The sequence below is a fragment of the Geotrypetes seraphini genome, chromosome 7 (assembly GCF_902459505.1).
Source record: "Geotrypetes seraphini chromosome 7, aGeoSer1.1, whole genome shotgun sequence".
In the NCBI taxonomy this organism is placed as follows: domain Eukaryota; kingdom Metazoa; phylum Chordata; class Amphibia; order Gymnophiona; family Dermophiidae; genus Geotrypetes; species Geotrypetes seraphini.
In genome coordinates, this window is record NC_047090.1 from 114041714 (window position 1) to 114058109 (window position 16396).

The 16396-nt window shown below is 44.4% G+C and overlaps 1 protein-coding gene across 5 annotated transcripts in view; it reads left to right on the forward strand.

Annotated features, from left to right (window-relative positions):
* Nucleotides 1-16396, forward strand: part of TMEM62 (transmembrane protein 62) — a 111707-nt gene that overhangs the window by 67201 nt on the left and 28110 nt on the right. For all 5 annotated transcript variants that reach the window (XM_033952839.1, XM_033952838.1, XM_033952841.1 and 2 more), the window contains 4 exons: nt 5411-5566; nt 5846-6005; nt 8746-8859; nt 9989-10073. In XM_033952839.1, the coding sequence (XP_033808730.1) occupies nt 5411-5566; nt 5846-6005; nt 8746-8859; nt 9989-10073 (515 nt within the window). The remainder of the gene's footprint in view (nt 1-5410; nt 5567-5845; nt 6006-8745; nt 8860-9988; nt 10074-16396) is intronic.

The window sequence follows — 16396 nt, forward strand, 5'->3', positions numbered from 1 at the left end:
AATATCGGGCCAGGAGGGAGCCCAAACCCTCCTGGCCACGGCGACCCCCTACCCCCACCCCGCACTACATTACGGGCAGGAGGGATCCCAGGCCCTCCTGCCCTCGACGCAAACCCCCTTCCCCCCAATGACCACCCCCCCAAGAACCTCCGACCGCCCCCCCCAGCTGACCCACGACCCCCCCTGGCCGACCCCCACGACACCCCCACCCCCCTTCCCCTTACCTTTGTGTAGTTGGCCGGACAGACGGGAGCCAAACCCACTTGGCGGAATGAGGCCGGATTGGCCCATCCGTCCCAAAGCTCCGCCTACTGGTGGGGCCTAAGGCGCCTGGGCCAATCAGAATAGGCCCAGGAGCCTTAGGTCCCTCCTGGGGGCGGAACCTTGGGCACATGGTCGGGTTGGGCCCATGTGCCTCAGGCCCCGCCCCCAGGAGGGACCTAAGGCTCCCAGGCCTATTCTGATTGGCCCAGGTGCCTTAGGCCCCACCAGTAGGCGGAGCTTTGGGACGGATGGGCCAATCCGGCCTCATTCCGTCATTGGCTGCCTGCCGGACAGGCAGGTTTGGTTCCCGTCTGTCCGGCCAACTACATAAAGGTACGGGGAAGGGGGGTGGGGGTGTCGTGGGGGTCGGCCAGGGGGGTCACGGGTCGGCTGGGGGGCGGTCGGAGGTTCTTGAGGGGGGCGGTCGTTGGGGGGGAGGGGGGTTTGCATCGAGGGCAGGAGGGCCTGGGATCCCTCCTGCCCGTAATGTAGTGCGGGGTGGGGGTAGGGGGTCACCGTGGCCAGGAGGGTTTGGGCTCCCTCCTGGCCCGATATTGTCAGGGAGTTGGGGAGTTGGTGGGGTAAGAGGGCTTGGGCTCCCTTTTGCCCGATCGTGTCGGGGGGGGGCAAGAGGGCTTGAGCTCCCTCTTGCCCCGATCGTGTCGGGGAGTCGGCGGGGCAAGAGTGCTTGAAGTTAGAAAAAGGGCGACCGCTAGAAGAGGAAGCAGCGCAGGCGCAGGGCTCACGGAAGGGCCGGGACCGCCAAGAGAAAGCAGCAGGACACCGGTAGGAGCTTCTACATGATGGGGGGGGGGGTCGGGAGGCTGTGGGGGTGTGAGCGGTCCTTCAGGGTGGGGGTGCGGGTGCGGGTGGAAGTGCGTGCGAGTGGTCCTTCGGGGTGGGGGTGCGAGAGGTCCTGCGTTGGGGTGAATCGGACGTGGGGGGGGGGGCATCAGGTTTTCAGGGTGGGGACAGGACTAAGGGGGAGAGGAGAGTCGGGGCGGGCGAAAGGAGAGTCGGGGTGGCCAGAGGAGAGTCGGGGCGGGCGAAAGGAGAGTCGGGCAGCGACGGGAGAGTCGGGCAGCATGCGCAGTATATAAAAATTTCTGTACATAAATGTGTGTTTTCCGCGCGCTATACCCGTGTGCGTGTTTTACACGGGTGCGCGTTATCTACGTGAAAATACGGTAATTGTAAATTGCTTAGATAATTTTGATAGATGGTATATAAATACCTAAAATAAATAATTTAAAAATGTCTATTCTAGTACAAAGTTTTCAACATAATTAAATTCATAGCCTATACCATTTCATTTTCACCAGTTTTTCCTCATGCCAAATTTTGGCCCCATGGCACTAAATTTTCAAAAAGTTTTTTTTACTCTCTACCCATTATGTTTAATTTTTTACAAACACACAATTAGCTTGGAAAGAATAAAACAAAGTTTACTTCTTGGAGGAAGAGTAGACCATTATTAGCAAAGTAGACTTGGGAAAGTTAATCTTAGCTCCTGCAGTGAAAGAATGAAGTCACTCTGTGGCAGGGGTGGGCAACTATTGTCCTTGAGGGCCATAATCCAGTTTGCTTTTCAAGATTTCCACAATGGCATATGTATGAGATTTGATTTTGTATGTACTGCTTGCATTGAATATACAAACAGATGTCATGCATAACTATTGTAGAAATGTTGAAAACACAACTGGACTTTTGATCTCCCCCCCTCCCCAACTCTTTGGGATCTTGCTGGATTCTCAACTGGCCACCATCTGAGATGGATAACCTGGACATACAGGCCTCACTTGTGTATGCTGGACACTACAGACATTTTAACACATATTTTCCCACAGCCTAAAGCAGCCTTCCTTTACAAGCTAACCAGATGGAACAGCCTGGACTTTGCTATTTGTGAACATATGTATCCTTTGAAATGCTAACCCAGCTGACCTCTGCTACAAAGTTTTTGTCTCCATTCCCTGCTGGGAGGATACTTCTCTAAGGCTCTGCTGAGCTGTATGATTTCACAGATGCAAGGCACCCTGGAAAGCCATAAACCATTTATAATGAGCAACATCCTCTGCAGAAGACGATACCAAGACAGAATTTTTTTAAAAACATGCTGGACATTTGCCTATGGGAACCAGCGACTGGGCTGCTGGAAGGTCACCCTTGCATCTTTGTTTCAACTTTCTGCATAAGACTGTCTGCAAGGACACCATCCTGAAGATATACAGAGTTGTAAAACCACAAATCAGTCTCAGAAAGGTGATAAGGATTTCAGAGCTGGAGGAAGAAAGTTAACCAAGAATTCTCTGTTTTTGCAAGGGCCCCCTACTGGGGGGGAGTGAGAGAGAGAGGCGTGGACTGGGAGGAGGAATAGTTAGGTATATATTTTTGTACCAATAGGGAATTACATGACCAAAATTCAGGGATGTACTTTTTGGAATAAAGAAAGAATTTCTCTGTATAAAAAACACGTGCATCACAGGTAGAGCCAGAGAGAAATTCACTTGGGTATGCCAGCAGGGACATGCTAGCCCCCTGCTAGGCATATGGATGTAAGTTCTTCTCTCCATTGTATATTCTGAACTGACAATATATTTTTCTGCTATGCCTTTGCTGCTGTAATTCTGTAAGTTTTTATGCTAACAATAAACAAATATTGTCTGTTTTTGGAACATACAATGCTGTCTCATAGTCATTCCAATTATTCCGCAAACAATTGAAAACCTGGCTTTTCATCAAATTGTAACTCTATCCTCCCCCCCCTTTTTCTCCTCCCTTCTACACATAAATTTATGTAAACCTTTTTTTTCTTCTCTACCTACTATTTAAGTTCTTGTAAACCGTGTCGAGCTCCATACTCATGGAGATGATGCGGTATATAAACTTAAGGTTTAGATTAGATTAGAGGTAAACAAAACAGCCTTTACTTCACATCAAAGATAGCATGTTGGGCTTGATGCATCTTTTGTCTGACACAGTATAGAATATCACATCTTTAGGAATTTGCTTAGTTTTAAATGCCAGATTTTACTTATTAACTGACAAATTTGATGGCATTTTTCAATATCCACACAAGCTAAACTACTAGTGAAAAGGCTTGAACTAAGTCTATGTTAAATATTTTTATTAAGTTTCAAAAATTTAACAGTGCAATGTATATGTTAATAACAGACAATAAAGCGTGAAAGCACATACAACTTACAATTAATTATGCACAATCATTTATCCCACCCTCCCTTCCAATAAATAAGCATCATAAATAACAAACATTTCCACCCACCCTTCCACCCACCTTGGATGTGAATAGAAATAACCAAATTAAACTATCCTGATGTAATATAAGATGCCAATGGGCCCCAAACCAATTTAAATATATTACCATGCCCCAATATATCTGCATTTATCTTCTCATTCCTATATGTGGAACATAAATTTGCCCACCAAAAAGAGAAGTTAAGACGATCATAATTCTTCCAATTTTGTGTTATCTGCATTGCTACTCCAGTCATAATTATGAGGAGACGACCTTTTTTTAAAGCGATCTATGGGGGGTTTAATATGTAACAATGTACCACATATGACTATCTCATATGTTAACGGAAATGATGACTCAAGTATTGCATTAATCTGCTCCCATATTGATTTCCAAAAATTGAGTATCAAAGGACAATAGAATAACTAAGTCTAAACAAATAACAAAACTATTTATTAGAAGGAATTTATTTTATGCCATTGTCATGGTTACAGCTAAATGAAACCTAGACTAGAGACCACAGAGTGAAGCACCATAATCTGTTGCTTCAGTGGAGGAGTAGCAAAAATATACCCACTTCTTAAGCCTTCTTGTGATTGGTGGATTCTGGCATTGATACAAAGTTCTTGAACATACTTCCCTTATGTGGACATAAGAACATAAGAATTGCCACTGCTGGGTCAGACCAGTGATCCATCGTGCCCAGCAGTCTGCTCATGTGGCGGTCAAAGATCTTAATTTTATTTAGAAGAGGAAGGTTGATATCAGCCTGTTAGAAGCCAGATTCAGCAGACTGCTCATTTAAAATAATTCAAACTAAGTCATTTACTACTATTACTGCTACTATTTATGATTTCTGTAGTGCTGAAAACCATACATAGCGCTTTACATTCAACATGCAATAGATGGTCCTTGCATAGAAGAGCCAGAGACAATAATAGGATGGACATAGGTAATTTTATGTTGAATGGGAGTTAAAAATATTTTTATAGTATTGATAGCAGGCTTGTGTGGAGACATAATGCCTCATTTTAGATAAACCTTCAAGAATCAATGGCATATGCACTCAGTGTCTCTTTAACCTGAGTCCACTCACATATACATCAATCAAATACAATTGGACTTAGGCTATGTATAGAAAGGTCCCGTTGTCTGTTTTATATGTATTAAAGGAAGCCTCATCTTTCTCTCTTAAACATTGTGGAGTCGGATGACACGAGCGTTCTCGGGAGACCCTTGATACAGCACTCTTTAGTGCGAAACATGTCATGTCGGGTCAGACTCCCAGATGTTGGCTGAATGAATAAGCTAAGTACACAGGCTTTTTGCAAATAATAAAAATATTTATTAGATGATATTAGAACCATGGAGATATAAATAACATTAATAATTTTTGATAAAAAATGCATATAGGCAGCCAATGATGAGGTGCCACGTAATTCTTCCCGCAATGAAGAATTAACATAGTGGTTGAGTGGTGGGGCTGAGACTTCCTTTAATACATATAAAACAGACAACGGGTCATTTTAGATAAAGCCTGCTAGCCTGAGCTTGGTCACTCAGATAAAACTTGCCGCTCTAGCAAACTTTCAAGATACTTGAAACCAGTGCAATAATTTTACAATAGCTACTCTGCGGTCTGCTATAACTGTCAGTGTAAGGTGCATAGGCAGGTCTGTCTGACGGGAATACTTTGCACTATGCTTGCTTTAATCCAGTGTCTTTCTATTATGAGCAATGTTTTTTTACATTTATTGGTCCTCTTGCTTCTTTACTCCTTTCTTCAGAAATGGTTGGGGAGAGAAGAGAATACATTAAGCTAGTTCAGGGTGAAATTCAACCATCCTCCTAACAGTTAATACAATTGTCTTTCCATCCTCTCGCATCTAGGTACCGAATCCTTGCCTTTGACCATGACCTTCTTAGCTTCGCAGATGTAAAGTATGATGAGTGGCCTGTGGTTCTCATTACCAATCCCAAGTCAGCTCTCTACAGAAGCTCTGCCCATGAGCCCTTGGGGAGAATGAAGTACTCCACCCACATCAGGTCTTTAAAACTTCATATATGAGATCTGTGGTCAGGATGTACAATATTTTGCATAGTGATTTGATCAGCTTGTTGAATGAGGATGGGATGGTATGGTTTTGTGACATAGCTTCCAGTTCTGTGTGCATCCAAAATCACATGCTACTTCTTAGCTCTACGCTTGTGGAGATGGTGCGGTATATAAACCTAAAGTTTAGTTTAGTTTAAGGTACCCTACTACTTGCAAGATTTAAGTTTTATAAGGGCTATGAAGATCTCTTGTTTCCCCTCATCCTTTAGAATCCTAGCCTTCTCACGATTTCCGATCACATCTGTGGATGTCGAACTTGACGGAGTGTTTTCAGAGAGAGCTGTTCATGTCTCCGGCCCCCTCTATGTGCTGAAGTGGAATCCAAGCAACTATAGCACAGGATTACATCGGATCGAGGCTCTGGTTCAGGTATGTTCACTTAAGCACTGAGGCCATTCCTGACAATTCCCAAATCATGAGTGTGCTGCATCATCTGGCATTCCACAGAGTAGGCGCAACCATTGAATAAATAGTCTTGCGTGTGGTATTGTAAAATAATTGTCGAACCGAGGGCACTACTAGAAGATGCTGCTGTGATGAACAAAGAGAACATGAAGATTCAAATAGGATCAACAGCCTATTGATGAATAAAGGGATGTGATTGGTCTGGACTGTGAAAGTGAGGAAAATAATTTTGAATGTAATTCTGTGGGTGACTAGTCCTATGTGCATTGTGGTTTCGGTGAAGGCTTTTTTTAACAGGAGTCGGTATAAAGAGCACATGGATTAGGGGGGGTCTGCGAATTTCCTGCCTAGGGCATTTAGGTATATATTGAAGAGAGAGGGGGACAATGGTGAGCTTTGTGGGACACCACAGGTATCCTTCCATGTTTGACCTGTCGTTGTCCTTTCTCACCTCGTAGGTTCTGGTGGAGAGGAGTTCTGTGAACCACTTCAGTATCATGCCTCTTATGCCTAGCTCACCAAGTTTGTATAATAGAAGCAAATGGTCCTCAGCATCGAATGCTGCCGAAATGTCGAACTGTAAAAGAATTGACTATGTGCCCTTGCTTAGATATGCCTTAGCCTTCGAAGTCAGCTCCAGTAGAAGTGATTCTGTGCTATGCAAGGATCTGAAGCCATGTTTGGTGTGGCACTTCCATTCTCTGTAGAAATTCTGGGTGTTGACACAGAACTCAATCAGTTTCGCAGGCCACAGGATTCCCACTACTGGCCTAAAATGTTCATGTTTAGTGCAATCTGTTACTGTTGTTTTCAGGATTGATGTCAGGGCAGATAAGGAATTTGGGTATTTGCCCTGTGTTAAACTGAGGATGGAGAGGTCAGTGAGCCATTAGGTGAATGTGGTTGGTACATGAGCTAGCAAATGTGATGGGCAGACATCTAGGCAGCATCGTTTCTTTGATAGTCTGTTCAGCAGATCTGAGACTGTGCTTAGGGTGGTCGGTTGGAATTCATCCCAGCCTCTGTCTGCTGGGATGCCTGCGTAGATGTCTACTGCTTGGTGATCCAGGTCATCATTTTGATCCAAACTTTGTTTAAAAGAGTCCCTGACTCTTTTTAACTTGTGTTGGAAGTAGGTGGCCAGACTGTTGGCGTCTGGTTGTTGCATCTGGGGGTCAGCTGTTAGTTCTTTTGTGGATATGAAGGACATGAAAACTTTAAAGAGGCTTTTAGTGGAGTTTTCTAAGAGGTTAATCAGCTAAGGCTTTTTTTATACAGATTCACTTCTCTCCATCAGATGTTGTCGTGGGTTTGTGATTTCCTCTAAGCTCTTTCTAGCTTTCTCACTCCTGGTCTCAGTGTCTGTAGAGAGTCTGATAACCACGGGTTAGCTTTCTTCTTTGGTTTTACTGTTTTCATTGGTGCAATGACTTGTCGAGGAGCAAGAGCAAGGCAATCTCCACACAGGCCTGCTTGACAGTGTTCACAGCCTTCCCTCTGCCGGGCTCCTCTTTATGATGCAATTTCCTTTCTATGCAAAAAGAGGAAGTTGCATCATAAGGAGAGGCCTGGCAGAGGGAAGGCTATGAGCATCATTGAACAGGCCTGTGTGGAGATCGGTTTGTTCTTCTATGAGGTGTATGCCAGTGGCAGAGAGGGAGGGAAGCCAGCTGGAGCTGCTAGACCAGCGAGTGAGAGTGGGTGGGGCTGTAGCTTCCTGGAGCCGCGATTATTTTGCTCTGGAGCCACAAGGGGGGTAGGGATGCCTGGAGCCTCAAGGGGGGGAGCTGTGATAATGGGTGGGGTTATCCATAGGATCAAAGCTTTTTACCACAGAAAAAAGATTTGTTCTTATTCCGGTGGTAAACAGAATAAATTTTTACCTGTTCCTGCAGTTTTACTGCGGTTTGTGGCTGGAACGGACAATGTGTCATTCTCTAACACCTCTCTTTCACACTCTCTCTCTCTCCTCACTGCTTCTCTTTATCTCCTCACTCCCAGAAAGAAACATTTTCCACATGCTACGCTATATAGATATATAGATACACACACACACAAAAATATTGTGGGGATGTCCTAACGTCACTGACAACATTCTCTGTAGTAGATTAGAGTGGATGTTTTGTGTAGGGAATCTTCACATATGTGGAGACGTTTTGTGATGAACAGTGATGCAGCATTTGGACATTCTTTTTTTTAGATATTTCTCCCATTTTTGATACATGTTCTATATATTGAACATTTGTCTATCACCACTTGATTTGTATGGCTGTGTCTCAACACCCAAACTCGGACAGACATCAGATTGAAAATGTCCTTCCACATCTTTTCTGAGTTGCAGTGATCAAAATTGCAAGCAGTATTTGAGGTGCAGTTGCACTGTGGAATGATATAAAGAAAGGCATTATAATAACCTCGGTTTTGTTCTCCCTTTTTTTTTGGGGGGGGGGTTCTTTTTAATATTGGTATGTTTAAAATAGCTCTGGTGAAGACAAAAATATTTCTTTTCATACACTAGCCTTTGTTTTCAAATCATGCCTTGCAGCCTGAAGCTTTGGCTGATAATGGTTTTAAGATTGTGAGTCAGCCCATGGTCTTTTAGCAGAACTTAATCTTGGCCTGAAAACTATTGAGCTGCTTCTGATGTCTCTTTCTTTACAAGAAATCCTTTGGCTGCTCTGACAGGCTTCTTTTTTCTCCTCAGGATGCAAGTGGGAAAATAAATACTAGAAGCCACATGTTTACCTTGGATGATAATGTGTCTCTCAGCTTTGACTTCCTGTCATCCCTCATTCTCCTTTCTGATTTGTACATCATGGTGGGTACCTTCACACAAATATTTTGATCTATTTTTCCTATATGATTAAAGATGGAGCATAACCAGCAGTCTTTTGGTGGGTACTGGGGGGTCATGTATTTCTTCTTCACATTAGGTATCATACTTTTTTGCTAGTGGAGATACCAAAGCCACCTCCCTTTCTGCTACTGCAGCTTCAGGGAGACCTGAGCCCTAAGGAGGGTCCCAGGTCTCCAAGGGCCACTCCCAGGTTCAGCTCTCTCTCCCTCCCCTTCTACTCCCAGGTTCACCTTTCTCCCTCCCCTTCTCCCATATTCTCTCTCTCCCTCCTCTCTTCCTCTCTCCCTCTCTCTCTCCTCTCTTCCTCTCTCTCTCCTCTCTTCCTCTCTCTCTCCTCTCTTCTTCTCTCTCTCCTCTCTTCTTCTCTCTTCTCTCTCTCTTCCTCTCTCTCTCTTTCCCCCCTCTCTCTCTCTATCCCAGGTCCATTATCTTTCCCCTCCCAAGGGCTTTACTCCCTGTTTCCTCTTCCCCTCTTGGCCCTACCCTGGTTCTCTCTTGTCTCTCTTACCTCTTTCCCCCTCCCCTGCACCATCCAACATGTCTCCTGCTCTGACCCAATCATGGCTCACTCTCTCCACACCTAGCTTCTAGTGTATCTTTGAAGCCTTTGACCCTGCAGCGCCAGCAGTAACTGTACCATAGAAAAGACTTTCCCTCTGACCCAGCCTGCCCCTTCTGATGCAGCTTCTGGTTTTCAGAAGTAGTGGGGTGGGTCAAAGGTGAAAGGCTTTCTATGGTACATCTACTGCAGGGCTGAAGACTGGCTTCAGAGGTATGCTGGGTGGAGGGGAGAGAGCCACGGTCCGAGAAGGGATTCCAAAATATGGGTGGGTGTGGGAAGCAGAAGGTGAGCTACAAGTGATTAATTATTAATCACAATGTGCGGCCCTAATATATGTATGTGTGTGTGAGAGATATAGAGAGATAGAGATATAGATATATAATATATAGATAGATTATATACATACACAAATACATATGTATATAAAATCCTTATGAAAAGATCCACTTTAGCACAACAAAGTTTGACTGATCTCCAAGTTAATAATGAATGAATAAATAATAGCAAATTAAAATGTGTTGTTCACAGGGCCAAGTATTTTTTGTACTGATGGTGGTAGTCCAGGTCGGTGTGCTTGTTGCTTTTCGGTACCTGAGAAAGCCAGCGCTCAAAAGTAAGATGGGCTATTTCATTTTTCTCTTAGAACACCTTAAAGGACGTGTTCTTTATGATGATTTTGTATGATACATATAGGTTCCTATGGTACTTTGTGTGCTTTTAAAAATGAGCCCCTACATGTACATGTACTTTGTGTACATTTTCAAAGCACTTAAACATACAAAGTACCATAGGTTTCTATGGTACTTTGTGTGTCTAAGTGCTTTGAAAATGAGCCCCTAAATCTCTCACTTACAAATGCATTAACGACAAGTGACCAAAGTCATGTGGAACATCTCAAAGGAATGGAAATTTAAAACATTTGTGGTCAAATTCTGGAAGTCATATACTAACCATGCATGCTAATGCCATTATTATGCATTTATTTTATGCAGTACTTGGAAAGGACCAAAGACTTTCACCTTTCCAACCATCTGTTCATGCTTACCAGCCAGTCCCAGTGTAGCAGACAAGGCCTCTATAGCTGGATGGATTCGCATGACCATCTCTTCAGCATACATTGCTTGTGGTAAACAGCCACCGGTCTCTCTCAAGGCATATTCCACTAGGAGCATCACCTCTTCATAGACAGAGGCTTGGGCAGTTCCTTTCACAGAGATTTGTAGAGCAGCTACCTGGTCTACTCGGCATACTTTTTCCAGATTTTACAGAGTGGATGTGGCGGCTCGAGAGGACACTGCTTTTGGCTCCTCGGTCATGCAGGCAGGATCTTCTGTCCCTCCCTAAATGTCAACCATTGCTTTGGTATGTCACCATACGTATGGGCTCCTGAGTGGATGTAACAGAATCAAAGATTAGGTTCTAAACTAAATAATCTTCTTTCTGTTAATCCTCTCAGTAGTCTGTATAGCCTGCCCTCAGTATATAGTGTTCCACCTGCTTTTCTGATACAGATACTTTTAGATTCTAGGCCTGAAGCTCTTCTCCTGTCAGACAGATAACTGTATATGAAGACATCCTGTATATGTAAGTGTATTCTTCAGCATCTGGCTCCTTATTTGTTAGTGCTAGTTGCACTCAGCAGGTTGGTTCTCTAAGGTGGTTCTGTACAAATTCATTGTTCTAATTCTTGTTTCTAAGTTACAGAGCAGAACAGAATTGTGTAATGTATGTAGGGTCGTTCCCCCTCCTTCTTTGTTTTCTATTCCAGTGGAACTAGATTGCTTTGGGACGTAACTGAAAGGGGACTTTGGGTTCACCTCCATGAGGGAGGTGCTCAAAGCTGTAAGTATCCTGGGAAGCCCCACCCCTTCTCTCCAGAGCTCACAGTACATTCCTCTTCAGCCCTTAGGGGCTCCTGTGGCAGCATGCAGTCACCTTCTTCTTCAACACATTGAGAGGAAGGAAGTCAATCGTCCCCCTCACTGCACCGAGACTCCATCTTTCTGACATCCTTCTCTCTGCTTCTTCCCCAGAACTCACAGTGCTTTCCCCTTCAGCCCTATAAAGGGCAGCTAAGCAAGTGAATTGCCTCCAAAGGCCATCTGCGTGGCCTCGTGTGGCCCAAGGAGGACCAGCCCAAAAACCATGCTCAGACTCGACCATGTCACTCACAATCAAGCCAATACACCGTGCCCCCTTCTAGCCATCATACTCATACGCCCCGTGATGGTATACCACATACCCACCATCACTGGCCAGGACCAATATGGAGACCTAAGAAGCTGCTACCGCGCAAAGCCCAAGACAGTCAATACCCACAACCTCATAATGAGCAAAACTGACACATACACTCCCATTGCACACAACGTCGCAGCAGCCCTAGTGAATGCCAGATCCAAGGTCCCAAGCAGATTGAAGGCCATCTTCTCAATAACAAAAAAAACCTATTATCCTCATCCCAAGGTCCAATGCATTCCCTGCAAACGAACCTAGACTGCGAATCCCTCTCCACCTTCTTCCATGAAAAAATATCAAAAATACGCGCAGATCTGGACTCGGAGCCCAAAGCACTCCCATACATCCCAGAGACCGCCCAAGATGACAATCCACTCAAGACTGAAAACCTGAACAGTTTCAAACCGATCTCCCACAACGACCTCAAAACCATAATCAACTCCGTATGCCCCGCAACCTCGATCCTGGACCCATGTCCCTGTCCCTCCACTACACTCCTGAACACAAATGAGGTATTCCTGTAATCCATCCTATCTCTAATAAATGAGTCCCTTACGACAGGTGTAGTTCCATGGAGCTGGAAATCGGCCATAGTAAAACCACTCCTGAAAAAACAACCATGGACCCAGACAACTCAAGCAGCTTCAGACCTGTCTCAAACCTCCCATTCATCTCAAAAATATTGGAAAAGACAGTATCATGCAATTGCAAGACTTCATGGAGACAAATGCCACCCTCTCCAATTTCCAATCGGGCTTCAGGAAAAACCACAGCACAGAAACTGCTTTTGGACATCCTAGATGACTGTTGGAAAATCCTAGATGACAGAAACGACACATTGCTGGTACTATTATACCTCAGTGCTGCCTTCGACACCATCAACCACTCTCTCCTCTTGTCCAGGCCAAAGTCCATTGGAATCCGTGACAACGCACTTCAATGGTTCTCTTCATTCCTGACCGACAGATCGCAGAGAGTCCTACTAGGAAAATCCTTATCTGAACCCAAACCACTCCACTATGAAGTGCCTCAGGAAGCCTTACTATCACCTCTCCTCTTCAACCTCTATGTCAAACCAGTACTGGACATAGCAGGAAAACACTGCGAAGACTCAAAACTAACAGTGTTTTGGAATCAATACCTTTGTCAAGAGTCTCGAAGGATAATTTCTCTAGCACATGAATAGTGCATTGGGCGCTGGTAAATGTTTAGAACAAGCAGAGACAAAAAACGGTGTCCTAAGCAATGTTGATGGGCACGAGTAAAAAAGTGCTACTATCAATAAACCATACTTTGAACTGTATACTCGTGGTTGAATTATTGACATTGTATCCTCCATGACTCATGACTGTGCTTCTGTTGTCATCGAGGCCTTTTTGGGCTTTATTTGCAGTAATTCTCCACCACTTTCCAGCCTTTCTGTGAGCTAAAGCAGGTACAGTGAGTATTGCCCATTATTGTGTATGGGGCAAATTGGGAGGGGAGGGATCCTTAAATTGCTGTTTCAGGGGTTTTCTGAGGCTTGTATTCAGGTTCCCCACCTCCAAACAAAAACCCTTTGCCATATTTTTTGGACTTTTATTTAGATCCCCGGGCTATTTTTTTGGTGCTAAAAAACTGCTGTAGCAGCCATCTTGGATTTTTAGATCCATTTTTAAAAGCATCTATTTGCCTCAAAAACACCTCAATTTTGATTACAATCGATAGATATGGTCTTTTCAGGCTGTTTTACCTTGATTCACACCAGATTTGCACTGGTTGGCCGGATGAGGAGTATTCTTATTCTATGTACCACAGAGTATGTGAGGGGGGGGGTGGAGTCATGAGCTTAGCTCCCTTTGGTTCCTCTCGGGAAATGGAGTGGCAGGTGACTCATTTTATGGGGAAAATCTCCATCCTGCAGCTCTTGGTCAGTGACTCAGTGTCTTCAGCAAAGCTTGGGTGCTTTTGGGCCCATGGGGAGACAAGGGGAATCCCTTGCAGGTGTCCCCAGGGCATCCTGTTCAGGGATTTATTTGCTGTTCAGGGATTTATTTGCTGCCTATATGGACTATTGGGACCCATTTGTACCTTCTGGGGTAATGTTGGTTGTCAAGTATGGGGATTTTCCCTTGGAACACATGGCTTCCCCCCTGAAAGTTCCTCTTCAGGAACCAGAGGGCCAGTTGGAAAAGGAATGGGATGACGGAATCAGGATCAATGTCTTTACTCTCTCAAGATGAATCTTCAATTTTGGGAGATTTGGGATCTCTGGCAGGGGCCACTGGTCAGGAGTCTGTGATAGCCCTGGACGAGGGGGAGGTCCCAGTGGTGTGCTGCCTTTTTAAACTGGTGGGTTTTTTTAGAGGTCATTAAAGAATTCTTATGGGTCACTTCAGCAGGAGCTCCCCGCAGCCCTCCACTACTTAACATTTTGTTATAAGCAGTTTTAAATCCCAGACCACATTTTTTTCCTTAGAATACAGATTACTAACGGAGCATTGGGAGGCCCCGAAGGGTCCCATGTGGATGGCCAGGACTATGGCAAAGTTGTATCCGCTAGCTCCGGATTTTCAGGAGGAGTTTGTCCCGCCTAAAGTGGGTTTGCTGGTAGTACAGGTTACCAAATGGACTTCTCTGTCTAGTGATGGAGGAGTAATTCTAAAGGATTCGCAAGATTGGAGGGTGGATTTGGTCCTAGAAAGACTGAGACCTTGGCTTTGGGGCTGAAGGTGGCAACAGTGGTTTCCTTTGTTGCATGTGCTTGTGTCAGTCTCCAAAACAAGAGGATGCCTACCCCCAGTTGGTTCCAACAGAAGAATTGGGCTTGGGCAGGTAGCCTCAATACTTGATCATGCCCAAGAAAGAATCAGACAGCTGGAGACCAATTCTGGATCTGAAGTCTGTCAACAAGGCACTGAAAGTGCCCCGGTTCCGCATGGAGACCATTTGTTTGAAGAAAAAGGACAAAACTTTGGCGTTGTTGGGTGTTAAAAGTCTTCATTACCTTGAGGTGACAATGGATTTCTGTCTTTCAGATCAGCTTTTTGTGCTAAAGAATCTTGGTCATTTCAAGATGGATTTCTAAGACTATTTCTTTAGCATACATCAGGTACAGGCTCAGGACAATTTTTTTAGAATGAATAGACTGAAGACTAAAATAATGTGATTTGGTGCTTATGAACTCCTACCTTAAAAAAGACCTTGATTTGGTGTCGAGAGAGACACTGGCAATAAAGGATTGCTCCAAAGTTTTTAAGAGTCATTTTGGATTCTAAATTATCCTTTGAATCCCAAACAAAAGTATTAACTAAGAAATTCTTTTTTAGGTTAAGGCAGTCAGTTTTAAGTCCTCAAAGCTTTTGAAGTATAGCACACACTATTTTGTTCCTTTTTTTATTATTATTTGCAGAATAAGCTGCGAGGCTGATTATTTGGTTGGGAAGATTTGAGAGGGTCTCCCCATTGTTGATTACATTACAATGGCTTTCTGTTGACTCTAGAATAAGTAACTCGCCTGCTTAGTTTTAAAATATTTATATGGATGCTGTTCTAGTCGTTTAGGCCTAAATTCACTAAACTTAGCGACAATCGCAAAACCAGTTTTACTGGTTTTGCAATCATTCCTGACCCCATACCAGATTCACTAAATTGCTGCCCAATCAATCTCCTACCCGATCCTCCCATACAAATTAGTAAAACCCCATGCAAAATAGCTAAGCGATTGATTCACTAACAATTGCTTGGCTATTTTGAATTGGGTTTTATTATTGTCAAATCCGATTGCTGCAGACCTGTCGGTAACTGTGTTATTGACAGGTCTGCCAGTTTTTTGACAGGTCTGCCTGTCTTTTTTTTATTCATATTTTTTCCATGGCACAGATATTTTGTATGTGTTAAGCAAAATATCTGCCCCATAAAAAAAAAGACAGGTCAACCTGTCAACCCCCCCAGTCATTCCTGCCATGGGCCCCACATGCCGCGGCCGGCTGAACACCCCTGCCCACCCACCGAACAACCCCTCACCCACCGGTCCACCGAACACCCGACCCATGCTTAAAAATATAGCAGGAGGAATGCTGACTCCCTCCTGCCATCGGCGCTCCTTCCCCCCCCATCCAAAACAAACGGCAGGAGGGATGCCTATTCCCTCCTGCCAGCGGACACCCACTCCCACTTAAAAAGTTGGAAGCAGGAGGGGTGCTCAGTCCCTCCTGTGCAGCAGTGATGGCCTTAGGCCCTGCCCCGATGCATCATCTGTCACTACTGTCAGGGCTCTGCCCCGACTCAATCACTCACTGAGCAATTGAGTCAGGGAGTTTGCATGCATATTGGAAAATCGGCAAACAGTGATTGAGTCGCTATTGTTAGTGAAGCTAGGCCTAAGTTCATAGTCTTGAATTGCCATTGTTTTTTTTGTATGGACTGGAAAGCACGCTGTTCAAAATGGATTCATCCACCCCTAAAAGCAATTCAATATAAATCATACTTAGAGAGGCATAATTTAAAAAAAAAAATCTAAGTCCCCTTTTGGCCTAAGTTAGTAGATGCTGAAGTTGGCAGCAAGGAAATGTCCATTCTAAAAAAAAAAAAATTCCAAATTGAGGATTTTGGGGGGAGAATGGCCTATCTGCATGTTCAGCAATCTACTGACCCAGACTACTACCACATCTATCCCTACACCACATTCCCGATCAAAAAAATCGCCCAAGTCCCAAACGC